The following is a 27,216-nucleotide window of genomic DNA, read 5'->3' as shown; positions in this document are numbered from 1 at the left end:
AATCATAAATTTTATCATTAAAAATTGAAGAATGAGTCTAAACATCTTAGCCTACTTTTAAGTAGGTACAATTTGTAACACACATTGGCGCACTCAGGTGGCGATTAACATACCTTTCAGATACGCCAAAGGGTTCCGGGTTTGACTCCGACCAAACAAGCATTTAAACGATGAATTTAGATTCACTTCTGGGTCTGGGTCTCTTTCGTCTTTGAATTTGTCCATGGTACCCCAGAGAGCTGCAGTGCAAAAAACGTTTCTTAGCGCCACACACTCGTAATAAAGAAAATTATAATTATGTGTTACATTACAAATATTGTAAAGATATATTATAGAAGTGTAGATACGCATTATAAATTAACTTCAGTTGTAAAATCCATAAATTACACGCATTAACTGTTTATGGGAACAAGTAAATTGATATTACACGCTCGTGACAACTGATTGACTGGGCATTGTGTGAAATCAGTTGCAAGTATTCCATACAAATAAGTAATTTCAACAATTAAGCTTTATACTCTCTGACAATTGCGTTTGTATATTCATAATCCATACTAATGTTATGTTCTCTGATTCGGTTGATGTTCGGAATCGTAGGTACATGAATCAAAGATAAATATAGAAAAATGATGCAAAAATATCTACATATTTTTATGGCAAGGCAAGGAATGCTCCCCAGGGAAACCCAAAACTAAAAAAATGGTATCTTTTTCTTACCTGTATATAAAGCATTGCAAATATGTTTATATAAGTACTCATCCACCTTATTTGCCCCCGAAAATAAATATTAACCCCTAGAGAGTACCACCTAATTACGAAGTAAAAATCGCTTCATACTAATATTCTAAACAAAAACTAGGAAAAAATGTTATTATGCTTATTACTTCGATCACTAATAAGAACGCTTATTAGCTAAAAAGGTAATTATTTCGAAATCTACACTCAAGTCTACTCATACATGTACATATGAACTACAGATTCAACTTTATCGAATCGTGTAAATTAAATACAGAAGTACATGCCAAAACAAGTAACCATACAAGGCCTCCGATCTATCATTTGATATGAGCTTTGCAAAATGTTGGAAACGTGGGAATATTTTGAATAGCTAATGAAGGATACAATTAAAATTCGTGGTTGTTAATCGCTGAGCTAAATGGTGTATTTATATATTAAACTTCAACCTTATGTTTTGTAACTATTCTTGTAGTTGCCAGGTTATCTTGCTCTTAAATATGCATATTTTGAGGAAATTAATGTAACCTGCAAGACCATCACATATTTCCATTTATTGCACTATACTGTTATTTATTTTATCGCTAATTATACTTATAACTCTAAATACTTACCAACCAAAATTAGTAACGCATACTATAAATATACCTTTATTACCAACCAGTACCATATTTTATGGCAAATATAATATCATCATCGTCAAATATACGCGTAATATGGCACTTGATAATATCTTGGCTACAAAATCAAATGTATCACTTGACTGGCAAGCTAAGTACACCTAAATGAGTAAAATTATTTTCCAAATATTTTTCAAGCAGTTCGCCTTTGGTCTTCCTTCAGTTACTTGAAATACTTCAAAATGAAACACCAATGTTATCAATACTTAAATAATATTAACTGCAACATTACAACGTTTAATTCGAAGTTCATCCGGCGTAGTTATTATTACGCCACATGCTTCATCGTATTGCGGCCATCGCTTTGAACTTTATCTCAAGTGTTATAGAAACGACTATATGAAAAGCGAGCACATTTTGCACTCCATTAAAATAAATGCGTTTGCTGTTTCGGAAATCCTTTGAATTGTTTGTCATCTCTTATCGGTCAGTGTTATTACCCATAAGTAAGATAGAGATGCCAAAATTCTTAATAAATCTGTCCACTCTTTTTACGATTCATAAATTATTTTTAACACATTTCGGGCTCATTCTCGTATGATTTTTAAAGCTCATAAATGTCATTTAATACATTTTACACACTGTCTTAAATTCGCCAGGCAAGTGTTTTAATAATTTCAAATGCAATTTATATGGTTTCCTTATTGTATTTGATATTTCATAAATATACGGGCGACAATTAAAAACCAATTACCCCATCGAAAGCTAAATAATTAGCATGTGTTCAAAATCTGCCATCAACAAAATTCCTCACGAGTTTTGATTAACCACAAAGATGCGTATCAGCTTGAATAGCAACCAAATTCTCACCTGCCTTGATTATTACCTTACTGTGTTAAATTTCACGTCGTCCAATCCCATTCATGATTGTATATCTATTCACACCGCATCGGGCTCTCATAATCCACCATTCGAATGCGCCCCGCTAGAAATCTCCATTTTTATTATGTCTATCCGAATACCATCAGGTTTGATTGCCATATCAATAAATTAACAAAATCCCACTTTCCGCTAATTATGAATTAAAAAGACCCCATCCCACGACAACGACTTCATAGATAGATTTTGAAAAAATATTTTATGTACAAATTGTAACGTTACTTTATGGAAATCTAAAATTGATATAGATTTGGTAAATCAAACACGGCAATTATTCTATGAATAGGTACGTTCTAGAGTATAACAATAGACTTTTAAGTAGTTTATTTTTCTTAATTTGTACTATACACACTCAAGGAGGTATACAAGAATTATACATTTTAATAACTCACTTATTTATCATAAATATCCTAGTTCGTAGGATTTTTCCGATTCCCTACAACCCTACAAGTACGTTTCGCATTCAATGTGATTCAATTCGCATCTGTTGTGTTTATAGCATTTATTATATTCCAGCGTTGAAACAATTTCGAGTATCTAAAAGTTTTATGTACACAGATGTACCATTAATGACTTCTGGCAAAGGCTATTCATCATTACTATTCGTTTCATATAGCTTATCTACGTCTAGACCATTCGTAGCTATACATAATAGTTTTATCGTTTTTATTACCTTGTGATACGTTAAGCCGTTCTTTTAATAAGGCATCAATCGTTTATGTCTTTTATTGTTACATCATTGACTGGTGCCGCGCGATTATATTCGTAATAAATGATATTGCGATTCAATTCTGACAGCCTCCGTCTGGTCGTTCGAATTAACTCCAAATCTGAATAATTTATTTAATATAACTGGTTGCTAACTTAGTTCTGCCAAATAACAAGATATGGCATGTTGTGGAATTATACGTAATTTTGATCTCTCGGAATATTTTTGGAGTATTCGAACGATTTGCTTCAACAGTCTATATTTAGGAACTGGAACAAGGAGATCCATATCTCTCTACGTTTTATGAGCAAAACGATTAGTCTCCATTACATTATAGGAATTGCCGTCGATTTACTATTTATCTATAGACCGTGGTTCCATCCGCTCTTGCTTAATATAAGTCACATATTGAATTTTACAGTCAATTTAGTTTTAAATAATCTTTAAACGGTTCCGTTCGCGTCGCCAGCACATTAAATTTATAGATATAGATTATACTAAATTAATTTATTAAATTTAAAATCTTTAATGATTTCTATAAATTTGCTTTTTCTGAAATATATTATACTGTTTATATCTATACCTAATACCAATTAATGATAATAGCAGTTAATAAAAATTACTTTAATGCTCACTTTTATAGTTCAGTAACTACTATAACTACACCTACACCTGTGTATGTTTAAAGTTATTTTCGTGGTTGTCGCCAATTTGTTATACATGCGCATATTCATTACAATCTTCATAGTTATCTTCGGAAACATTGCTTAAGATGCTGTAACATTTAATTAATCCTACATTACTAGTGTTAGCGTTGCATCTGGATACAATATTATTTAACGTATTTGGTCGTAAACTAGCTGTAAAATTACTACATCAGAAATATGATTATGATAACATGTTCCACGATGTTGTTCCAACAGCGTCGTTAGATGAAAATGGGTGTTTAACGACCTATTGCTACGATTTTATTTTTAAAACTACTTTGATGTGACAGAAATATAAATGTTTTCCTATGAAATTAGAGCGTTTAAGATAACCCGAACTCGATTAGTTAATTAGGTAGTTAATAATTATATTTATGGGAGTTTACAGTTTCAGATATTTTGAAACACGATTATATATGTAATTGATGGGATGAGCGTTCTAGATATATTTTAAAAGACTGTAACCAAAAAAATGTACAAGTATCTAAAATATGAAACAGACCCTACCATATTATGGAGAATTTTACGTAATCTACTTCTCTTGAGAATGTTAAGATTAAGGTTTTTGAATTTGGTTTTCAAACTATGAGTCTCATAGAGCCAAATAGACCAGTCGATCAAATACAAATATCTTATAAAATATTATTGAAACAATCAAGTATTTTCGAAAAAGAAAAAAAATATATAACAATAATATAGTACTACATTGTCTGAGAACAAAGCCGTATGATAAATCAAATCATGTCACGTTTAAGAACTTTGTCAAAAGTCCATCGCAAGCTACATTTACTTTCACTATTATAAACAGCAATGTCCCCTAAATCTGTGGTTGGAATTAGAGGCGGCACCAATAAATCCCGAGATTGAAAGATATGGGTCGACTGCCTACTACACGGTTGACGTGAGTTACACTGTTATGCCCCTACTATTTGTTCTCGTTCTATTTATAACTCAACATCATCTTTACTTTTATTTAATCTTCCAATGTTTCACTTTCTTTACAAAGATCTCCTAGAATTTATTATAAGTTAGGTAGGTACCTAAATAGTTCCGCTAGCCAAGATTAGGATTTTAAATTTCAGGCTCTTTTAATAGCGTAGACTTGTTCACGCTTGTCTTTACTCCAAATATAAATGGTAATTAATTTCAAGTTATTTTATACCCTAATCAGTAGATTAGCATATGAAACCTCATTTCAGATTCCAGTATTATATTCACAACCTCATTAAATTGGACATAGATATATCCCTGTATTACATATATAAATGTTCCATAAAAATATAGTAGTCAATATAGTATAGAGTACGGAGACCGTAGAAGTCAGTAGGACTTTAGAAAATAAATATATGTTTCTGATATAAACATTACATGAAAGTCATGACGATAAAATTATTTTACATCATATACAAACGATTTAATAGCTTTCATGAAAACAACATTAAAATCAGTCTATACATATTAATAACATTAAAGTATTTATACAGTATAAAGGAATAAATCTATTTTAATAAAATCGTTTAACCTCATCAAACTGAAGAATGTATTACTATAGCAAATACATTTCTACAAACCTTAATAACTTTAGAGGAACAACAACAACAACGTAACCTTATTTATCTCAATTTCGTTATCTAATAGATAAATAATCCCTAGTTTAAAGACCGATCAATGTTAAAGACATTAATCAGCAATGGGCAATAAATTTCTAACGACATATCAATTAGCTGTTTCCTTCTAAAGCTCTTTATTTATTATTTTATAAATACTTCAAATGTTTTATATTTAATATAACTATGTATGAGAATAGCTTTGTTTTTCTCGTGTTGTCATTTCCTGTATTGTGATTGAAAGTAACGATAAATTACATGCTTACTAATTTTTTATAAAAACTTAAATACATAGCGTATGTCAGTCCCACGATAAAGATGAAACTAAAAACACATCAAATGTTGAAATCAGTCAAGTTGTTTGAGCGGTAGAGCGTGCTAAGGAATAAGACATACAGACATGCATACACATATATACGTTCGAAAAGCTAAACGTTACACGTTTCATCTTAATCCCCAGGGTAACAATACCGTGACCGAAACCGAACAAATTGGAATACAATTTTACTTCCTATTAATTACAGGCATAAAAGGCGAGTACATGACGTTTATTTGCTATCGTAAAGAAACCGAAAACCTATTGGCTTATAGCGTGCGCCAGTAGCGCAAAAAAACCACGAAGAACGTTAGATTTATACAACCTTTAGTCTACTAACTTTATTACACGAACGACAAACTATTTCATAATAAAACCATGTACCCATTGTTATTCGCCTACAGTGTCGAGAACTCATAAAGTTTTATTGTTTACAAATCGGTTAAACATTTCGATTTCACTTTCGAGTTCTCATAGTAGTGACAAATTTGGACGAGAGTTACTCAAACCGATTGTTTTGTTTATAGAAGCTATCTAACTGTTACGGTTACTTCTGAAATAGAAATTGAATATGCAACTTGCAACTACACCATAAGGTTTAGAACTGGTATGAACGTTTGACGTTTGTTATTTCATAACAATAATACGGTAGTTTGAAAGGAAAATTGGATTACATTATAGACTTCATAGGCTTTACCAATATTCGAACAAATTGTGCAATCATTGTGTTATTTGTTGATATCCTCGCATTCCAATGGATTACGGTTTAGAATTTACCCTTGTTACTATTGACAAACGTTGATTGTGGATCAGAAACCTAGACAGTTTGCATATTTCATTTATTGACCTGAAGGGTGGAAACATAGTCTAACAATTTCCAAATAAGTCAGTGTTCACCCATTACAAATAATTGAATTATTTGGTAATATTTTTACAAAATGTTAAAAGAACTTCGTGTGATAATTAAAATGATATTCAGAGTTGTCAGTTAATTCAAGAGTTGCTTGAAGTTATTTTGCTTAAAAATAACTGTATCTAATATTTTAATTATGCCTACATTCATACTGTAGGCTTTGGAGAGCATTATATACGTACACTAGCTGACCCGGCAAACGTTGTGTTGCCATATAAATAAAAAAATGTTAAGGGTGAACAACCCTTATCACTTAGGGGTATGAAAAATAGATAGTAGCCGATTCTCAGACCTACTGAATATGGATATAAAATTTGGTGAAAATCGGAAAAGCCGTTGCGGAGGTGTACGGTAACTAACATTGTGACACGGGAATTTTATATATAAGATGTAACATTTGTCTGAAATAGTCAAAGCTAAAAATAAAATCGTCCTCAATTTAGTATTACTATAACTATGGATGTAAATCTCTGTTAGACACTCGATGAGGGGAAAGAAAGGCGAAGCATATGCAAATTAATAGTAATCGGTCGTAAAAGTATGTACCTATACTGAAACTCAGCTACCAATAAAAATAAAAATATCTAATACCTCGTTGCCAAGAGGATTTCACGGCCTAATGTAATATTACGAATGTTTTATCAGAAGCCGGTAACCCATTGATTAGTTCACTTAATCACATGTAATTACGATGTCAAATGCAATTACGCACAGAGATATCGGAAAAATGTTGATTAGTTTTCAACGATAATAATTAAATAAAGTGACATATTTTGGCAATTAGGAAAGAATCTAATTACGATTAAAATGGAACGTGTCGGCGATATTGTGATATAAAATCAGTACGCATAGTTAAGTATCGGGTACTTAGGGATATCAATGTTACTCGTATAACGTTAGGATAAGACTAGTTCACTAAAGTAAGAGTATGATCATATGTAATACTAAACCGTGCAGTACGAGAATTGGGAGTATGGGAATACACAACTGCAAATGTTGGTCATAACACAGACAGGCACAGTGACTAGTACATGACTCGATGTACTACTAGACACACTCAGAAAATTCTCGCGATTTATCTCAACATAATTATTTTCCCTTATCATTAAACATCAATAATTTGGAAAAATTAGGGCTGTATACTTGAGAGCCAAACTTTCAGAATTTAACGCCGAAATGTTAACTTCTATCACTGATAAGTAAGATATCACTTGAGATCTTAACATAATGTCAAGATCTTCTTCTTAGTAAAAAAAAAACAAAATCAAACAGCTGGGGTATCACCGTTCCAACATGATTACTTGCATAAAATGTTATGCAATGAGTATCTAAAACTTTAAATACTTTGAAGGCCCACTACTAATAACCTACAATATAATTAATGAACTTATTTCCATAACATTAAAAGTATACTGTTACATTTCCAGGTGCTGTGTGGGGCAGTGGCGGGCGCTGGCGACGTGCTGGGCAACGCGAGCCGCGTGCGCCGCGCGCCGCAACCACACCACGCGCACCGCGTGTTGTGAGTACATCGCTTTTTAAACCTTTTATTAGATTCACCTGTATGTTTGTGGGTTTGTGTGTAACTGTTCGTTAGCTGAACGGGCTAAAGCGCGAGTCTTCGCTAACGTCAACCCCGCGATTCATCGGTTGATCTTGCGAAATACTGAACCGATCATGAATTCTCTCACAATCAGAAAGCTACACTGTTCAGGAGTGCTATAGGCTATATTTTGATTGATTGAACAAAAAGCAGGCAAAGTTAGTTATATAACAAATAAGTACGACCGCGCAGTCCACCTGCTGGTAGGCTACTGCCGCCCATTGATATCTTTATTTAATCCTGGATATTATTAGGTATTCGTAATCGGTCACAGGTACGCCGCTAACCCTGAGGATTAAGCTGGAACGCCTCGAAAATGTATGTGTCCGTCACCACGCCCTTCAAACCAGAATACAGCAGCGCTTAACACTGCTGTTATTAGGCAGAAATAGGTGTGGCGGTGGTGCCGCCGGAGCCGAACCACTAGGCGTTCCAACTTGTTTATAGCCCTTTACACCCGAAGATTTTTTTTCGCAATTTCCGATTCAAAACGTTTATTACGGCTTTTTATATAGCTTAAGGGATCCAAAAAAAATAGGAAAAAAAATCCAGAGTTTATACTTAATCCAGAAATCGACCCGCACGATCGTGAGTCTCCGGTGGGAACTGTCACACTCACGATCGTGAAAATTGCAAAAAAAAATAGTTTTTTATCAAAAAATATTACAAAATTAAAACAATTTGTAGATATTTAACATCACTGTCTTTATTTTCATTAGTCTTTATAAAAAATCTGTCTTGGCAATGAAACCTAAACTACGTAATTCTATGAAAATCAACATTCTTCTTTCTTCCGTTATTGCCTCCGTCTTCAATCCAGGTCTCCAAGGCGAAGGTATTCTTGGCTAGGGAATACATGCAATGATAATGCAGATAGAGAAAACTTTAGCCATATCTATTGCAATTAAATTAAGTTTTCGACCGGTTCTTCTTAGATAATATAAATTTGTGCATCTGGTTACATATCAAGAGCCTCACAATTAAAATATTAATAAAAATATTTCGTTGTAAACTTTACTGGAGATGTTGGTAGGGATGTATAGACCTTTTCAAGACAGAAAACGTATTCTTTTCCAAGTTATTTTTCGATGTGTTGGACGTGAAGATGCTCGGCGGCGAGAAATTTCTAGGGATGATTTCGAAGTAGATGGTTGAGGTTCAGGCTCAAGTTCCAGATTCAATTCTAGGTTAATTTCTATTTGAGGGTCTGCATGTGCTTCTGGATCTGTTTCAGGGCACAATTCTTCAAATTGAAACTCTTCTAATCTATTTGGCTGAAGCTCTTCACTTTCATGAAGGTCTTCAATGTCCGATATATTTCTCCTCACCCCGCACTGGCAAAATCTGATCGTCATTTAAATGTACCCCTAAAATTGAAACAAACAAAATTGTTATTGACGAAACTTACACATAACTGGTAATAGCAATAAAAGCATTTTCATCAAACGTTATTCTGCACCAACACCCGTAGGCACACGATCGTAACAGTTGACATTTGCAACCTAATTGTATCTTAATTGCAAGTTAATTGAATAAACTACTAAAGTCCACGTATTTAGTGTTCTTTTAGCTTTTAAATTAGCAATAATTAATAATAGATACTTAACATTTAATACCAAAAATAATTATATACCTGTGACAGTGCGCGGGTCGAAAAAATCTGCCATCTTTGGACGAGTCCCTAGCACAACTGACCGTCTGCACCCCGCTCACTTAGCCGGTATCACGTGCGATACTCTCCTCACGATCGATCGGCATCGGTTGCGTTTCGAAAAATAAGAAGCTATCACGTGGGAATTTTTTTAAAGTGAAACTCACGCTCATATCATCTCGGGTGTAAAGGGATAGATCGAATATAATTGTACCATACCCGAATACACGAGATTCACTTCAATTAAACGCAACGATTTTGAAACATTTTATCAATTAATTTAATTTTAAACTAATAAACACTTAAGATATAACACAGCAAAACAATTACCAACTTGCTTACCGTACGCTTAGTCCGTTACTAACGCCACAAGATTGAGAGCTGGCATTACAACAAACAAAACCGCACACAATCTAATGGTCCGCAGTCTTACGTTCATTAGCGCTTCCTATTTGCTCCCCTTTTAAATAAATCATCGCTAACTATCGCCCGAAGGCAGGCATATACCAGTTTTGATTAAGCATTATCCATTCCTGACGTTACGGAGTTACCGCTTCAATTACCGGGAGGAACATTAGCATTCCTGTATTTCTCATATTAAATGAACCTGGACCTAACTGGCGTCCCGACCTATTTGAATAGCTTATCGCGTAAGAGGAATATAAATTCAATTGAAATGTTTTTGAATTTCTCGACTCAGAAGCAGTCGTTAAGCTTCTGATGTAATAGAGAATGTTATTTACAAAGTAAATGATAATTGCGTGTAAAGGATAATCAGGATAAACATGAAAATTACATGAAATGTAACAATGTTTCTTACTTATTATACTTTTTCTAACCATATTGCGTTCTGTTTAATTTGTTGAAACAGTTATGGTTCTTTTTACGTGCTGATATTTGATTCTTATTTTATTTTATTATTTAAGCTCTGTGTGCCATAAGACACCTATCTTATATATCTCCATAGCATCCTGACATCATTACCTTTCTTACTTTTTACATTTCTTTTTCTTGCGCTCCTTACCTTGCTGTTTAAGCGACAAGACCATCTATTGCATACAACTACTACCATCTGCGACTATTTAACATTAGAATTTGCTCAGATAACAGGAAATATATCTTATGCTATGTTTCAGGACGGACGAGGAGCTGGACGCGACGGCAGCGTGGAAGCGCTCGCACTGGCGCGAGATGCAGTCGATACTGCGGCGGGAGGGCTCCCATCGAGACGTGGTCGAGTGTTGCCCCTCGGTACTCGAGATGGTCGCCAAGAAAGGCGGCCGGACGCCCACCGGCCTCTACGTAGAGTTGTACGAGGACGGTGAGAATAAACAGCGGCTCTATGAGCTCTCCTGCGCTCCGGACGTCGTCGACAAGCCGTGTCGATTCGTCGACGCGCGACTCTACAACCAGTCGAGGTGCGTGCAGAAGTATTCGTACTCGTACGCGTTAGTGCGATACTCGTCTGGCACGGAGATGCCACAGCGGCACCGTCCAGAGGGACACTTCTCGGTGCCCGGCTCCGGCGGGTGGTCGATGGACTATGTTATTGTGCGTGCAGGTTGTGAGTGCCAAATAACACCGCCTAAGCGGAAGACCGCGCATCGGAAGCGGCTGGAGAGACACAGGCAGAGGAAGAAAAACAAACGGATAGAAGAAGACGATGACACTTGATTCGCTCTGTGCTAGTGCTAACCAGTGGGACTTTGAACAAATTAACGCGGAATCTTCCCGACTTAGTATTAGTTGGTTGATGTGCCATAGCATTTGTAACATTACTAGCGCTAAAACGAGTCTAATTAGCATCGACAAGTTCGTTCGAACTTAACACTGTATTAAAATGTAATTCTAAAACACAATTTACATTCTTTATAATTAAGTTTAACCTAAAACCAATATTTTTATCAGATGCTATGGCATTTTAACGTTTGTAACATGTTACCGATGCCATCAAGTCAGGTGTACACTTGTTTAAGCAACTCGGTAGATGTATTTCAATGTATTTATTTTGAATTTTTTTCGTCTATTACGCTTCTTGTTGTAGTATTGTGGAGTTATTCTCGATCTTGTACAACTAAAGTGCCTTGCCGATGTGCCTTATCAATTTTTACATTGTTGACTCATTTGTAAAATTCTTATACATTTTTGTAAAATCGACTTTATTCCCTCGCGTATTCAATACGTGTCTCCATTATAATAAATGTTCACTAACGTCATATAATCAACAAGAAACTATTAATTAAGTTAGATACAGATTGTGTAATAAATTAAAGCATTTTTGTTAATTCTCTTGATGTTATATTTTGTTATTTATATCGACTCGTTTTATTAACTCTTCAGTGACATCGTTAAATAAAATTTTATATTCGCTATCGTCATTAGCATGATCATTTATTTATTTTATGACAATCATATTAATTTGATTGCTCTATTTCAAAATTATATTCCGCGAAATATTTTTGCAATTTGTCGTGATTAACATAATTATCATATCATCTTAGATTGTTAATCTATTTCTGAATATGTTATTATGTATGAATTGAATATATGTCGTTCGTGATCAAAAAGTATCGTCAAATGGAAAGAAGTTTTGCTGTAAATTTTATACACCTATTAAAATTCGTCATATCTTTGATTATATTGGGCCTAATCACAATTTTAACTTTTAAGTTCTTTATCATGCAATGTTACTTTCTCAGGTGCAGTTGGTTAAATACTTATCAGTTAAGTACAGATAAAAGTTTCTTTCCATCGTCGATAATGTTAATAGTTACCGTTTTATCTTTCAAACGAGGCGCAGTGTTTTCTTTATTTACCTCACTACGGATTTTACCTGTGACAAAATAAAATTTTATCCTAAAAAAATAAATTAATGGGAACAATTAAATTTCGATCAATGAAATTATTAAATGAAGCAATAGAATATTGAATATTTATAAAACTATTTGTAGTTGAGATCTTCTTTTTCAAAATAAATAAGTGCCTTATCCAATCGATCAATAATATGATCGCTTATAAATAAAAAAAATAGAATTTCGCATAGTGAGGTTATAAAATTAATTCAACTGAATATAATGCTCTCTTATCAACATTAAAATTAAGAATATTTATTCAAAGATAACAATTTTATAAATAATTTTTGTTATTGTATCGTAACAATACTTCCTTGGTAGGCTTAAGTGCGTCGAGTCAAAGATCTGTATTATTTTCTATTTTGTAATACTTTTATTGTATTTAAAATTAGTATGTTAAGGATTAATTCATTTATTTATACTGTGTAATACGAGGTATTCCGATATTCAGTATAGTATTGTATGTAAAATCGCTTCCATAAATATTGATGTATATAATAACACAATAGTATTGTGGACTGAGATTATTTTGTGCATTTAAATGTGTCATTCAAACAAAAAATGTCTACATAACATTCGAGTAAAATTCATTACGTACAACGCCATCTGTCGTCGAGTAGTAACCAACTTTAGTTTGTAAAAATCATCACAGATGGCGTTAATAACAATAGAACTCGAGCTAACAAATAGCTAACTACTTACATCACGTAACAGTGCCATGTGTTTTATTTTATAGTAAATTGTGTATAGTTTATTCAGATTATTAAACTTTGTACGAGATAGTCAGATTATAGTCCGTTAAGTCACTGTACTTAACATCAAATTATAGTTATAATACACCCAGGAACTGTTCCTGACCATAAATAAGTAGATAATTATTCCCATAAAGTAAATTAAAATAGTGTCTTCATTATACTTATTGAATTCTGTTAAATTTTTCGTTTTCATCACAAATTGTACTTTGTCAGACCTGTCATCACAATCATTAAGAAAATTGTTGATGATAAAACACAATTTTAAATAAAATAAAAACCTGAAATAGAAAATTGTTTTATTTTCAATTAGTCAATTTAAAACAAATTCACATTATGTCAACCGTTCAGAGATTATTGTCACACTTCAAAATGTACCCTGACAATGGGTACTCCTTTAGAAGTTTTAGCACACACTTTATATCAAGTATCATTTAAGATCATAATTTCTCAAACAACGTCGTGATCTGAAAAAAATACATAAAATAATTAGATGTATCGACAAATGTTTAACAAAAACACAATAAATTATCTATATTCATTTGTAAAGATTTTTATATCTTAATATAGCATAACCTAAAAGCATCGTTGCCGATTAAAAAAATACAACTTATATAAGCTTACTGTTTTTTTACGTTGAAATGAAACTACTGCTATCTATTGAAAGCAATTGTAAACAACAAAAGTTTTCAGAGATTTTTGTAATAAAATATGTGTGAAAAGTATCAGTGCAATTTTAAGCTAATTTCTATAATACACATATACACATTATAATTCGAAAAAAAAATATTGTTTGCCTATGAATACTTTCTTTTACGAATCGATATAATTACAATTAGCAAACCTAACTAATGATAAACAATTTAGGAACGTTTAGGAAACATTACAGAGGATTTGCAAAAAAAAGTTGTATTTTTTTATACAACATCAAAGTGTCCTTACCTAATAACTTAGTAGTGAGATACATGAGTCCAAACCCAAGCACGACGGCTATGAACTGTGCTATCCCAGCGCTACGTTGTCGCTCGTGCCACCGCGCGCGTTCCCGCGGGAGGATCTCACTGACCGTCACGTAGAGGAGAGTACCCGCTGCTAGTGCCTGGAAACCAAACGAGAACATGTTCATCATCAGCCCATTCTCGTCCCACTGCTGGGCACGGGTCTCCTCTCATAATGAGAAGGATTAGGCCTTTACACACTGTTTATTTTTATTTTCACTTCAGATTCTTCTACGTTATCTGAATGTTCCATTGAAAATCCAATTAACGACAGGTGTACTATTATTATAAATAACCTGCAATCTGCAAAACAAATATTAACTCCATACAAATTTCATACCTGCATGATAGGCACAGCCAAGGTTTCCTTCACAACAGTGACAGACTCCAACCCGGCTCCGATAGCAATACCCCCGACGGAGCCCCCACTGAAGATAAGCACACACACAATGTGCATGCACAGACTACGAGAGGAACTCGCACAGATCTCCGCGCCCAGGCAGAAACCCACCACAAATTTGTGACTGACCACCGCGGCAAGGAGAAGTAGCACCTGAAAAGTTCAAATTCACAATTAACTCTTTTTAAACCAGTCATCATCAAATAGCAATTGGATTTTAAAAATATTTGATGATGGATTATAGAAGATTTTTAGCCATCCGATTGCAATGAATCTAAATCATATAATTCAAGTAATTAAAAAGCAATGATAATAAGTAATATTTAAAAATAATTACATAAAAAAGGTACAATTGTTGTATAGTATCTTAATGCGAGTCGCATACACATTAAAATAAGTAAAATATTTGATCAAAGCATTAAAAAATATTAATGGAAAAACGAAAGGAATCAACTCAAGCTCATCGATAACATCGTAATTGACAAGGCTGAGAATTTTGATATCACACACACCATAATCTCGCCTGATTATCTAAATTATCGCTTGCTTAATGACACTAACCAATGTAGGTCAAGTGGGGCAATAATACAAAATTATTGACAATAATTTTCTTGTGAGCATGGAAAAATTTAAACATTTCCTATAATGGTTTCTATCGTATAATGGAAGCCATAAAAGTAGTTCACTTGAGGTTAAATAAAAACTCCTACCCATGAGAATATCTAATTTGAAAAAGGAAATTAGTCATGTAAAATCAATTATCGATATTTTCAAGGATCGCTTGGATGCGAAGACTCAGTAGATATTGATTTTTTGCGATAATGTGTTTTTATTTGAAGTAAGTATAAGTAAGACAGAGATAATATCAATACAGGAGTTTAAAAAACTCAATATTTTGAAAATATGACTATTTCCTTCTACAACTATCCTTCTGTTACTTAGTAAGCACTAAAATATTATGAAGTATCTTTTAGTAGTTTGTATTCTAACTTAAAAGTGTGATTGTTATATTAAAAAGTTATCAAACTTAATGAATGAAATACACATATTGTTACAGGACTGGTTATCTCTATAAATGTAAATTATTAAAGACAGGAAATGTACATGAATAATCATTAATTAAATAGAACATTTAATGAATAACGATAAGTAGGTACTTAAATTGCATTTTTCCATTGCCCTTAATTGCATACTTAATTTTAATTACATTTTAATTACCGTGTAATGTACAAGTGTAGCTAAATTATTGTTCATCCCAAACCAAACTTTTATTCTAATTGAAAATGTTTTGAAAAAACATTATCTGAATCTATAAAAGTTGTAAAATAATCCGATTTAAGAATTAATCACAATACCCACCTGAGAAGGACTTTCTTGTAGACCTATAGCCAGCCCTTCTAACACACTATGCACGAATAAAGCACAGAGCAGTCCGATCACTCCAGACGAGCTCTGATTACACGGTGGCGTGTGACTAACATGACACATCCTAGGATTACCAGCGTCCCCACAACATCGCTCCCTCATTTCCCCATCTACGATCCTCGGATCATTCAGAAGACTGGTCGCCTCTACAGTACCGTATCCTCTATGAATATGCTGTGACAATCTGTTACCAACAATCTGGTTATGATCGTGAGCACCGTAGAAAATGTGTACGATCTCGTCTACCAAAAACACTAAAAAGAATCCCACACACAGCATCAATTCTGAATATTCTGGTAACTTCTCTCTTGCTTCTGGAAGCATGTGGACAACAGATGTCGAGAGAAGAACGCCTCCGCCGAAGCAGAGTAAGCAAGAAATGAAGAGAGGATGTCTTTGTCGTGCACTCTCTGACACAAAGGCTGGTATCATCCCGGTTATGAAGCTACCAAGTCCAAGAGCAAGCATTGCTAGTGCTTGTGCTGTTGTCAACTCCATTTTTGTGGGTATTTTCTCGGTTCTGCGTCCAAACTCACTTTTATTCCAACTACTTTATAAATCGTTCCTTAAACACAATGTTTGTGACTTCATACCTATTTTAACTCAACACTATGTTTGTAAACACTTATTACAAAAATGTTTCTTTGGGACACCAATCGTATAAATTCAAAAAAGGTTCAGTTTATGTCCTATGTGTGTGATTCACTCGCGTCCTACAGGGAAGAACCGTCACCTACTAAACATATTCGATGCACATTTCCGAACTTACGAAACCACGTTTGTATTTTATCTCTTATTTACACTTTATTATCAGGAACGCCAATAATATCACGTGTACACAAACCAAACACTTCTGATATACGATCAGTCGTGTGAGCTCAACCGAGTTTACGCGGGTAGTGATAAAAAAATAGGAAATACATGCGTTACCAATAAATGGCATTTACAATAATACATATTATGAAGCCATTAGAGTCGTGAATCAATTGATAAACAATGCGACGCCAATTCGCTCGATCAACCATTATAATTAGAGCTGTGATGTGGTCAGATTTACAAATAACTTTGTATTATTTTAAGATACAATAAAGGAATATGTTTAGTAATTAGAATAGTGCTAATTGTTAACGTGTATATATAAAAATGATCACATGCGTGCATTGTATGAAGATAGATGGACTATGAAATAGGAAAAATGGATGACCCAAACCTTGAAATTAAAGCAAAAATCGGGGGTCAAATTATATTGGCCATATGTACAAGGTCGATTACTGTGGCGTTTTAAACAAAGAACCGAGAAAACTAATCTTTCGTCACAAAATGATTCACGGCCAAAGAGATTAAATATATAGAACAATATAGTGGTCATTGTCAAGACTCAAGATTTGCGAAAATTTTGCCTTTTTACCTACCGTGCACATAGTTTCACCGTGACAATTTTAAATTCTATAATATAAAAGAAACCTAACCAAATGTGTACATCATGTGTGCATACACAACATTGATAGCTCTCAGGCTAAATTAGTCATTGATAAGATAAAAAATATACACTGTCTGTGTGTTCATCTGTTAATCTAAATTAACTATTATTACTCTATACTATAATATGTTTTTTGTCTCAATTAAAGTTCTGTCTGAAAAAAATATTTTAAAAATAAAAAGTAAATCTCTGCCAGCATACGATATTTGACAAAAATGACATTAACACTTCTGAAATTTATTTAACAAATAAAATGAACGAACTTTTACAAAAACATGGATGTGCTAATATTTTCACCATTCCCGAAGGGCTTAAGGAACTCATGTCAGATATTTCTAGAGAGGTAAGTAGGGAATGAAATCAGATAAGTAATATAATATATACAGACTTATATACAATACCTACCGGTCTGTGATAATATAGAAGTCTGATGTTTTATTTATTCATCGGTAAACGCTTATTGTGAGTCACTCGACAAACGTATAAATGTATTAATATGATGTTCAATATAATAAAAATAATTCATAATTGAAACTTAATTATCACGTAACATAAAAATGATAACTTAATTTAAATGTGAGTACGTAAATTCATCCGTACTGGACAAACGTATTGTATCGCACGTATTGGAAATATTACTTGGTTAAGTCAAGCAGTTTTATTATACCAAATGTGCTATCCAAGTGAACTAAAGTGTTATTTACAGTAGGACGTTTACGTAAAGTCACATAAAAATGGTAGAGTAAAATGTTTCTTACTAAGGGTGGTTTTACGTAAAAGTCGTATAAAGAGGCACGGTAGAAAAGAATGTCATATTCTTCTTACAGGTTCTTAGAGAGCAACCTCCAAAGATCTACGACTTCATAGCAAACTATTTATCCGTGCTCCTCATCACACGAGAGCACGGTATACTGGCTGTCAGGGTGCTGGACGATCTGTGCGATTGTCGGCCGTCAGTCGCGGAGCATTTGTTTGAAATTGGTGTAACAGGCGAACAAGCTCTCATTATTGCTGATATTATTAAAGAAGAGATAGAAGAATTTGAACCTACAGAAGGAAAAGGTGATTAAAATTAATAGGGGAATAAGCTGTAAGGTATCTAACCTTACAGCTTAAAGAAAGAAGACAAATTTTAATAATGAAAAAATAGAATTACAAGATATAATCAAAATATATATTTACGTTACAACGATATAACAACACAATATGTTAGTAATGATAAACAAGTAATTATTAACGACATATGTTATTATGTTAATTTATCTTTTGTAGAAACCGTAAAAGAAGCACAAATAATAAAGAGAATCCTAACACAAGTGGTTTTAGATGAAGTAAAAACGGCAAAAGTCTGTCAAGTAGCAAGAAATGCTTACCGTGACTATTGGTACAGGAAGAAGCTTTTGGAGCAGGTAACTCCAGAAATTGATATTAATATGCTGAAATGAATAGAAAATTATGATATTTATGATTTCTAGATGACGATTTATGATTTCTCGATGGGTAACTGTATTCGCTACATACATTTTAAATTACACAAGATGTGGTCGGGTATTTTGTAGACTACTAAATACCCCACCACATGTATGTAAATGTAATGTAAAAAAGCGTATTATAGGCTGAGTGACTATTTGACTGATAAAACGGTGTGGTCTGAAGTTGCCCCAGCTCCACATGTAAAGATGTGTGTTATGGATTTTCTTTCGCCACTTCTTCTCCATAACGAAACACCTTGTGAAATGGTGGTAATTGTATTGGCATTCAAAAACTTATCTGTAAAGAACCTATTTTGAATTAAAAAATATAGGTTGATATCGATTTTTAGAACATGAAAGTGACTCCAGAAGAGCCTTGGGAGATTGCCGCTGAGAGAACTTTACAAATCTACAAGAGGACAAAGCCATCGTTTACTGAACTTACCAGAGCAACAGAAAAAATACAGGTATTTACAACAACATCAAGCGCTACTAAGAATCTTATACTTAAACCTAAATATAGAAACAGTAAATGCATAACAGTAAATTTGAACCCTTAGAACCCTTTATGGTTCGACTCCGGCGGCACCTCCGCCACACCTATTTCTACCTACTAACAGCAGTGTTAGGCGCTGCTGTGTTCCGGTTTGACGGGTGTGGTAAGGGAGACAGACTTTTCCGAGGCGTTCCAGCTTAGTCCTCAGGGGTAGCGGCGCATCTGTGGCCGACGTCTGGTAGGAATATCTATTTCTATCTGGGGGTTGATTACAGATGTCCATGGGTGGCACTAGCCACTTACCATCAGGTGGACTGCATGCTCGTCTGCTACTCCAATATTATAAAAAAAGATTGCACAAGTTGACTAAAGTAATTAAATTCACGTGTTAAAACTGCCGCAACCCATGACAGCAGTTTTGCACTACTTAGATAGATAGAAAAATAATTGTAAGGGGGTTAACATAATATTTACCTGTCAACACCATATGGTGGGAACGCCCAAGAACTTCTTTATCTTTCAAAGTATGACTTAGTGGGTGAAGAATGAATTTTGACGAAGACGATCACCAACTAGCACGTCTATTGAGGGATAGCTTACTTCTATATCAAATCAAATCAAATAAACTGTTTTGATTTGATTTGATTTCAAGCAATTGACTTTTAACAGCTAATGATGATGGACTTATTTTTTTAATAAGTAATGTACTTAATGGAACTAGTTATTTCTTTTTTCACTTTTTACTACATTTTTATTTTAAATACAGGCAGCATACAGAGGGTATCATGTACGGCGTAATCTTCTCCAGCATCTTAAGCCTAAGAAGAAGAAGAAGAAACCCAAAGTGGATCTTCCTGGCCCGCCGCTCGACATAGCTGCGTCCAGAGAAATTGACCTGGGACCACTTATTGTGAGCTGAAATGCCACCACCATTTTCATTTAATTACTACAGCATTACAGCTGTAGAAATTTATATAAGAACTTGTAATAAATACGAGTATATAGTGTCAATAATCTTCGAGTAAGATATTAATAACGGACAGACACATTTAAGATGAAATTCAAAAATATAAAAGTTTAATTTCACATTAGATTAAAAAAAGTCCAGAATTGTTTAAACTATGTTGGTCTCCCATTCTTATTGCAATGTATCAAAATCCAAGTACGTACTTGTCAATTTCCAAAAAACATAAACATAAACATAAACACATTTTTTGGCCATGAAGGTAATTATCATAGGGAAACCTACCAATCAACAAACCGTCAATCAACAGACATTGAAGTATAGTGTAATATCTATCCTCTTATTAGGAGAAGAGATCCTTGAAATTTGTTTCATCTACATCTATTTTGTTTTATCACATAAAAAAAACGAATACGTTTCAGAATTTAACAGTCCGTGAAGACGACGTAAGCGGAATGTTCGATGCGCATGCCACTGAGAAGCTTGGCCTGCCTTACGATCCTCAAACAGCAATCACTCACGTGGAAGACATGGATTTCGTAGAGGATGAGGATGGAAACCGCTCCAGGGCACCGAGTCGGGTGGCTGACATGAAGTCCACTAAGAGTCTGCTTGCTCCTTCACAAATGCCTGCGTCAGAAGGCCTTCTAGAACGTCGTCGAAGCAGAGCTGCTAGTTATGCTCCGACTTATATGACAGAAGGTTTAACATTTAATTATTATAATAAGCTTGGTGATAACCGGCTCCTGCCGCTTTTAGACATTTATAATCAATCTTCGATACGTTTAAATTCCTACCTAAGGCCAAGGCCAAGGCCTTAGGTAGAAATAGAACTACACTCCTATATAATAGAGCTACACTGAAATCCTCGAAAAATATGTCTCCCTTGCCCTTCAAAACAGAACACAGCAGCGCTTCACACTGCTGTTATTAGACAGAAATAGATGAAGCGATGGTGGCTACGGTGTCTAAGCACAAAGAGTCTTTATGCCTGTTGCCTGTATGCTACTTCTATTATTTAAATAATTAAATATTTAATCATCGCCATTTTGGCAGGTGGAGCTCGTCAAAGTCGATTGCCAAGCACAGTTCCAGACCCAACACCAAGGCAAAGCCGTCATCCGAGTCTAGCGCCGCCTCCACAATTGATATCATTTGCTGAGGTGATCTGTAATCTATACGAAAATAGAAGCACTTATAATATCTGAACATACATTAGTTACATAATTTGCAAATTCAATTGCAATATAATACATATTTGAAACTTACACTATATAGAATTCTTTGCTGGAAATGGCAAACTCATTTTCATGAGACTTTCGTAAGGATATAAGAGTAGGTTACTTTTTTTATTATTTAGGGTTTTTGATATTCTGAGTTTACCATTTAGACGAAAACAATAGATTTATATAATTATACCAACTCATCACTTATACTACTTAAATATACTTTTTAATTTAGGCTCCACCTGAAGTTATAACTGATGAAGCACAAAAAACACACGTAGTGGACGATGTGACCACTGAGGCGCAAGAAGTCCCCGAGGAGATTCCAGGTACCGTACACACGATATTTATTTTTAACAAAGGACATTATCAATTAAAGAGCAGATAGTCATCATCAACCCATTACTGTTACATACTGATCCAGTAAAAGCAGTTATAGCTTTGTGGTTAATCCGCGCCCTATCAATCGAAAGATTAGAGGTTTATGTCCCAGGAACCTCTGGTTTATCAAAGTTTTCTGTGCTTGTTGCTGTTGCTTGTTTGAACGGCGGAGGAAAACATATGGAGGAAACCAGTATATCTGAAAAATCTTAAAAACAAAATGTTTTTAAAGTATGTAAAGCCTTGGCCACCGCGGTGGACTAAGGCCTAATACCTCTCATTCTTTAAATATTTTTTTTTGCAAGAACATAGTATTTTACAAGGATCATAAATTTATAATAAGTATCTTATGTTCTACAACATTGGGCGTGCAAAATTTATGTCTTGTTCATTATTACATGGCAAAGTCAAATATATGTCATACAGGAATCGTCAAAATTAAAATTATATAATTAAAGAGATGTCTTCAAATTAATCATTATTAATAATTCTAATTCTATATAGCGGATACTAATAATTTAAACGACAAATTTGATTATTTGATTATTTCATGTCATAATATAAATGTATTATCATTCAGGAATTCATTGATATTGTAATAACAATTCTACGATTGTACCCGTGTCCAGCAGTGGATTAGTGATGGGTTGATGATGACGATAATGATTTATTTCTAGATGATCGTACCGAGGGTGACGGGGAGAGTGCTCCAACAGCATCAGTGCCCACATCTGCTCTAGACACGGATGCAACTGACGTGGAGGACATCGCCGAGGACATTACCACCAGTGGCGAAGAAGGGGTTGAATGAACAAAGTTGTGCAGAAGAATTTTTCCGTTTTGGTTTTATTATTTTTTTTTTCTTTTTCAATAAATATTTTATTGATTATTTAGGGTTTCCAATTAAGATGTCACCTAAATTTTTTGACCCATTCACGTAAAATATTTAACTGATACTGGAGCTATATTTTTTTTCTTTTTATGCTAAGTATCATGATATTATATTTTTTCAAAATGTGTTTTAAGTTATATTATTTAAGATTTGGTATTACTGCTTACTTACTATTTAAATTTAAAATGAATAAATTCGGAGTACTTTCAAACATCTTGCTTTTGATTCGTTATCGTTTCGTTAAGACAGTGGTGGATTTACTAATAAGCGTACCGATATTTTGACCTTATTAAAGGAATAGGTCACGGCGAAACTTTCTAAATATCAGTTTTATTGCTGATATCGTTGCTCGCTGGATCAATTATCGTGAGCACATGGTACATAAAATGTTTTCTCATTCAAATTCAAATTGACAAGCAGTCCTGTATCACGATCTGCTTCAAGATCGATTTAAATGCAAACAACGCCATCTATTGGTGAAGAACTGACATCGTAGTGTTAAAAAGAAAGAAAAAAAGGAAACCATTTATTTTACATGCTATACAAGTTACATACAAAAGAAAATAATAACAATGGAAGGGATACAATAAAAAATAAAAAAAAACACGTGACGTAAACGATACAGTATAGCAGCAAAAATGGTCGTACTCCGTCTCTGCCGGTACTTGTGAGAAATAACAGACTCCGGCGACTGGTTTTCAGTGCGGCCCTGTTACTTATGATATTTTCAAATTTCTGGTGCAAAAATATCCACAGCCAACTCGATTTAATTTTTCTATAGCATAATATACGAAATATTATATTTTATACGTTCATTTATCCTTTTTTAATAATAATGGCAGATCTATTACAGTCTCAAATATTTGAAAGTTGCAGATTAGCGTTACCGGAAGGATTAAAGGAGTTAATGAGTGATATATCCAGAGAAGTATTTAAAAGTGTAATATACTATTTACTCATAGGGATCTGAGAGTAAAAGTGATCTATTTACGGATTCATAACGGTCGGAAGACTTTTATTACTATCATCACAAATACCTACTAATCTTATCTCATTCCAATAGCCCTTCTGATAGGAGACCTGTGCCCAGAAGTGGGACAGTAATGGGTTGATGGAAACGATATCATAAATACATTTATATCACGGCGTGCGTAAATGGACGTTTTACGCACGCTTCGCGTGCGCAAAACCCCCATTTCCGACCCCGTAATATAAAATTTTATACAACACGCGGACGAAAAATGTTTTTCTGACTCGTGTGATTGCAGTCCTCGCCTGCGGCTCGGCCTGCAAACTCACACTTGTCAGAAAAAAATTTTTCGTCCTCGTATTGTAATGTACTATTCTGTAATACTGCTGGGTGATATTGAGTGAGTTTCGAAGTGATAAATATTTAGGGCATCGTCCAGGGCCGGATTTAAGGGAGGGCAACCGGGGCGGCAGCCCCGGGGCCTTCACAAAAGAGGGGCTCCCACAATAGACGTTGGATTTTTTTTTAATTCCGACTAGTAAACACTAGTAAAAAAAAAATATATCTTTTCCTTTGATATTTTTTCGCTGTTTTACCTTTATCTACAGTACTTTGTACAAACATGAATACTAAAAGAATCTACCTGCGTTTCACAATAAAATATTTATTGAATAACTCAACTGAATTTTTTTTTTCATTTTATTCGGAAAATATGGGGCCAGGGTGCCTCCACTCCTTTGTTGCCCCAAGGCCTCTATACTCTAAATCCGGCCCTGGCATCGTCCACCACGCTGTTAAATGCGGATTGACAGATTTCATATACATACTTTTGAGAAATGTTTACAAAACTCTCAGGCATGTACATTTCTTAACGATGTCTAATTTCACCCATTAAAGAATATTTAATTCATTACAGCTGTTGGTTGTAATGCTGATTTATTAATGAGGTGATCATTTCATTATGAGTGGCAAAGCATCTGTGATCAGCTTCAAGTTGGTTACAGTTTTTTATGGGTGTGTCTTACCCACATACTAGTGCCAGTCTTATAAAAATCCACTTACATTAAGCTTAAACTACTATGTACTACATACAGTGTTATTTGCTTAGGTGTTACGCTCGCAACCCGAAAACTTGTACCAATTCATCACCGACTACTTGGCAGCTTTGCTCGACGCTCGTGAGGCGTTATCCATTGCTTGTCGGATATGCGGAGATGTCTGCAACTGTGCTTGTGAGCCAGACTTGGACTACAAACTACGTTATATCGGCTTAAGTCATGACGATGTTGTAAAAGCTAAGGACATAATACAGGAACATTTTGATAAAGGCCAAGGTTTGTTTGGTGTTATAATCTGAAATGGTATCTATTACCGGATGTGTCGCCGTCTAAACATATCAAATATGGGGCAGAGCTTCTGAGAATCTTTAAATACAATATTACTTACATTCAGTAGTAAATTATTACTATTTGGCGCCCACTTTTACTAAAAACTCAACTTATGTCAATCCGTATGAAGTAAGTGGCCACTGCCACCCATAGACATCTGTAATCAACCCCAGATAATATTAGAGTTCTACCTGAGATCAGACACAAATGCGCGAGGACTAAGTTGGATCGCCTCGGGTAAGGATTACCACATCGTCAAAACCAGCACACAGCAGCGCTTAACTCCTTTGACGTTGCAGTGAAGGAAAGCAAGTTACTAATGAAACTGGCAAGGAAGACTAATGTGACAGAGACGCAGTTAGTGGAACTGCAGAAGGTAGTGCACCGAGCGTTCCAGCTCCATACTGTGAAGCAGAGGGTAAAGTTGAACATAAAATGGTTCTATTAAATAAACCAATTTGATGTAATACCAAATCCAATATAATTTTTTGGACCCCAATAAAAAATATGAAACCGTTGCGGATCGGCTATATTTTGATATAAATCATGCAATACTGAAGAAAACAATTTTTTATAATATAGCAGTAGGAGATGAGCATGCAGTACTACTGATGGTAAGTGGCTGCCATGGACATCTGTAATCAACCCCAGATAGGATTACATGTATCCACCTGAGGCCGACACATGCGCCGCTACCCCTGAGGTCGAAGCTGGAACGCCTCGCAAAAGTATGTCTCCCTTACCACACCCTTCAAATCAGAACACAGCAGCACTTAACACTAATGTTAATAGGCAGAAATAGGTGTGGCGGTGGTGCCGCCGGAGTCGAACCACAAAGGGTTCTACCACCTTCAAACGTGCATGCAGTCTGCCTTATCGTACGCGGTCATGCCTCACGCAAATATGTAATGAACTCCATATAGAAAAGGAAGTTCTGCTTAAAGCCAATGCATTGCTGCTTCTGAAGTTTAAGTTGATCGTCTCATAAGTCAGCTGGCATCCATACCCTTTCACCGAAACTCAAGTCAGGCAAGAAAGAGGTGTGGCATTGGCACCTACGCAGTGAAACAACACCGATCCTACTATCAAACAATGATAGCCCAGTGGTTAAGAAACTCGGCCTCTTAATCGAGGGGTCCGCGATTCAAATCCCAGGCACGCACCTCTGATTTTTCGAAATTATGTGCGTATTAGAAATTAATTATCATTTGCTTAAAACGGTGAAGGATATCATCGAGAAGAAAAATCTGCATATCCGAGATAAAAAAGTTTTCAATGGTATGTGAAGTCTACCAATATGCACTTTGCCAACACGGTGGACAGAAAGATTAGGCCATAGGCCTAATCTTTCTCATTCTGAGAGGAGACTCGTCCCCAGCAGTGGGACAGTGATAGGTGAAGATGATAATGATGATACCCTACTATCATTAATATTTTATTCCAGGAGCATCAAGTATCATTTGCGAATGTAGATGACACTGAGGACACAGAGTCGACTCACGAGACCAGTGTCTCCACACCCAGCGCTGTCTCGGATTTCTACCATCCTACGATGTTATCGAAAAGCAATTCCACTTTAGGCGATGCTCAGGTTTAAGATTGTTTTTAATTGAACACTTTTGACCTTCGATCAACAATACCAAATTCTTGATCGAAGCTTTTAACCTCTAATTAAAACCTAGAGCGACTACATTGATGTTGGCCCATCCACGTTAAGTTG

The 27,216-nt window shown here is 34.7% G+C and overlaps 4 protein-coding genes and 1 long non-coding RNA gene across 10 annotated transcripts in view; 3 read left to right on the top strand and 2 right to left on the bottom strand.

The window, feature by feature from the left end:
• The window catches only part of LOC140749043 (uncharacterized), a 181,080-nt gene extending 167,382 nt beyond the window's left edge, over nucleotides 1-13,698 (top strand). For all 6 annotated transcript variants that reach the window (XM_073082054.1, XM_073082055.1, XM_073082056.1 and 3 more), the window contains 2 exons: nucleotides 7,974-8,068; nucleotides 10,937-13,698. In XM_073082054.1, the coding sequence (XP_072938155.1) occupies nucleotides 7,974-8,068; nucleotides 10,937-11,474 (633 nt within the window). In that variant the 3' untranslated portion in view covers nucleotides 11,475-13,698. The remainder of the gene's footprint in view (nucleotides 1-7,973; nucleotides 8,069-10,936) is intronic.
• On the bottom strand, nucleotides 8,838-9,996 carry LOC140749073 (uncharacterized). Its single transcript, XR_012103020.1, has 2 exons — nucleotides 9,783-9,996; nucleotides 8,838-9,516 (listed from the first exon to the last, which is right to left on the bottom strand). It is a non-coding gene; the product is annotated as an uncharacterized LOC140749073 (long non-coding RNA).
• Zip88E (Zinc/iron regulated transporter-related protein 88E) lies at nucleotides 13,687-17,141 on the bottom strand. Its single transcript, XM_073082050.1, has 4 exons — nucleotides 16,162-17,141; nucleotides 14,743-14,955; nucleotides 14,347-14,503; nucleotides 13,687-13,871 (listed from the first exon to the last, which is right to left on the bottom strand). Exons 1-4 carry the CDS (start codon nucleotides 16,723-16,725, stop codon nucleotides 13,855-13,857), a joined length of 951 nt encoding a protein of 316 aa, XP_072938151.1. The 5' UTR covers nucleotides 16,726-17,141; the 3' UTR covers nucleotides 13,687-13,854.
• A 757-nt stretch (nucleotides 17,142-17,898) lies between these two features.
• Nucleotides 17,899-23,116, top strand: LOC140749263 (uncharacterized). The gene is made up of 9 exons (XM_073082305.1): nucleotides 17,899-18,050; nucleotides 18,535-18,769; nucleotides 18,980-19,116; nucleotides 19,530-19,646; nucleotides 20,442-20,585; nucleotides 21,062-21,341; nucleotides 21,696-21,809; nucleotides 22,147-22,194; nucleotides 22,924-23,116. The coding sequence occupies exons 1-9, from the start codon at nucleotides 17,961-17,963 to the stop codon at nucleotides 23,055-23,057; spliced, it is 1,299 nt and encodes a 432-aa protein (XP_072938406.1). The 5' UTR covers nucleotides 17,899-17,960; the 3' UTR covers nucleotides 23,058-23,116.
• Nucleotides 23,117-23,879: 763 nt separating this feature from the next.
• Nucleotides 23,880-27,216, top strand: LOC140749297 (uncharacterized). Its single transcript, XM_073082364.1, has 4 exons — nucleotides 23,880-24,066; nucleotides 25,217-25,442; nucleotides 25,796-25,914; nucleotides 26,941-27,216. The coding sequence occupies exons 1-4, from the start codon at nucleotides 23,974-23,976 to the stop codon at nucleotides 27,091-27,093; spliced, it is 591 nt and encodes a 196-aa protein (XP_072938465.1). The 5' UTR covers nucleotides 23,880-23,973; the 3' UTR covers nucleotides 27,094-27,216.

This window comes from Epargyreus clarus, unplaced genomic scaffold (genome assembly GCF_041222505.1).
Source record: "Epargyreus clarus isolate Ecla_fem2 unplaced genomic scaffold, WU_Ecla_fem_2.2 ptg000017l, whole genome shotgun sequence".
NCBI lineage: Eukaryota > Metazoa > Arthropoda > Insecta > Lepidoptera > Hesperiidae > Epargyreus > Epargyreus clarus.
Note: the sequence above shows the minus strand (reverse complement) of the source record. Positions and strands in the feature narration are given on the sequence as shown.

Bases quoted from the DNA above. Each gene is read 5' to 3' on its own strand.
- Zip88E (XM_073082050.1), bottom strand. From the start codon at position 16,725: ATGGAGTTGACAACAGCACAAGCACTAGCAATGCTTGCTCTTGGACTT. The intron at 14,956-16,161 runs GTGGGTATTGTG...TGAACTTTTCAG, and splicing joins TACAAGAAAGTCCTTCTCAG to GTGCTACTTCTCCTTGCCGC. The intron at 14,504-14,742 runs GTATGAAATTTG...TTTGGTTTCCAG, and splicing joins TGGCTGTGCCTATCATGCAG to GCACTAGCAGCGGGTACTCT.
- LOC140749297 (XM_073082364.1), top strand. From the start codon at position 23,974: ATGGCAGATCTATTACAGTCTCAAATATTTGAAAGTTGCAGATTAGCG. The intron at 24,067-25,216 runs GTATTTAAAAGT...TTATTTGCTTAG, and splicing joins TGAGTGATATATCCAGAGAA to GTGTTACGCTCGCAACCCGA. The intron at 25,443-25,795 runs GTTTGTTTGGTG...TTGACGTTGCAG, and splicing joins ACATTTTGATAAAGGCCAAG to TGAAGGAAAGCAAGTTACTA.
- LOC140749263 (XM_073082305.1), top strand. From the start codon at position 17,961: ATGAACGAACTTTTACAAAAACATGGATGTGCTAATATTTTCACCATT. The intron at 18,770-18,979 runs GTGATTAAAATT...TATCTTTTGTAG, and splicing joins TGAACCTACAGAAGGAAAAG to AAACCGTAAAAGAAGCACAA. The intron at 19,117-19,529 runs GTAACTCCAGAA...ATCGATTTTTAG, and splicing joins GGAAGAAGCTTTTGGAGCAG to AACATGAAAGTGACTCCAGA.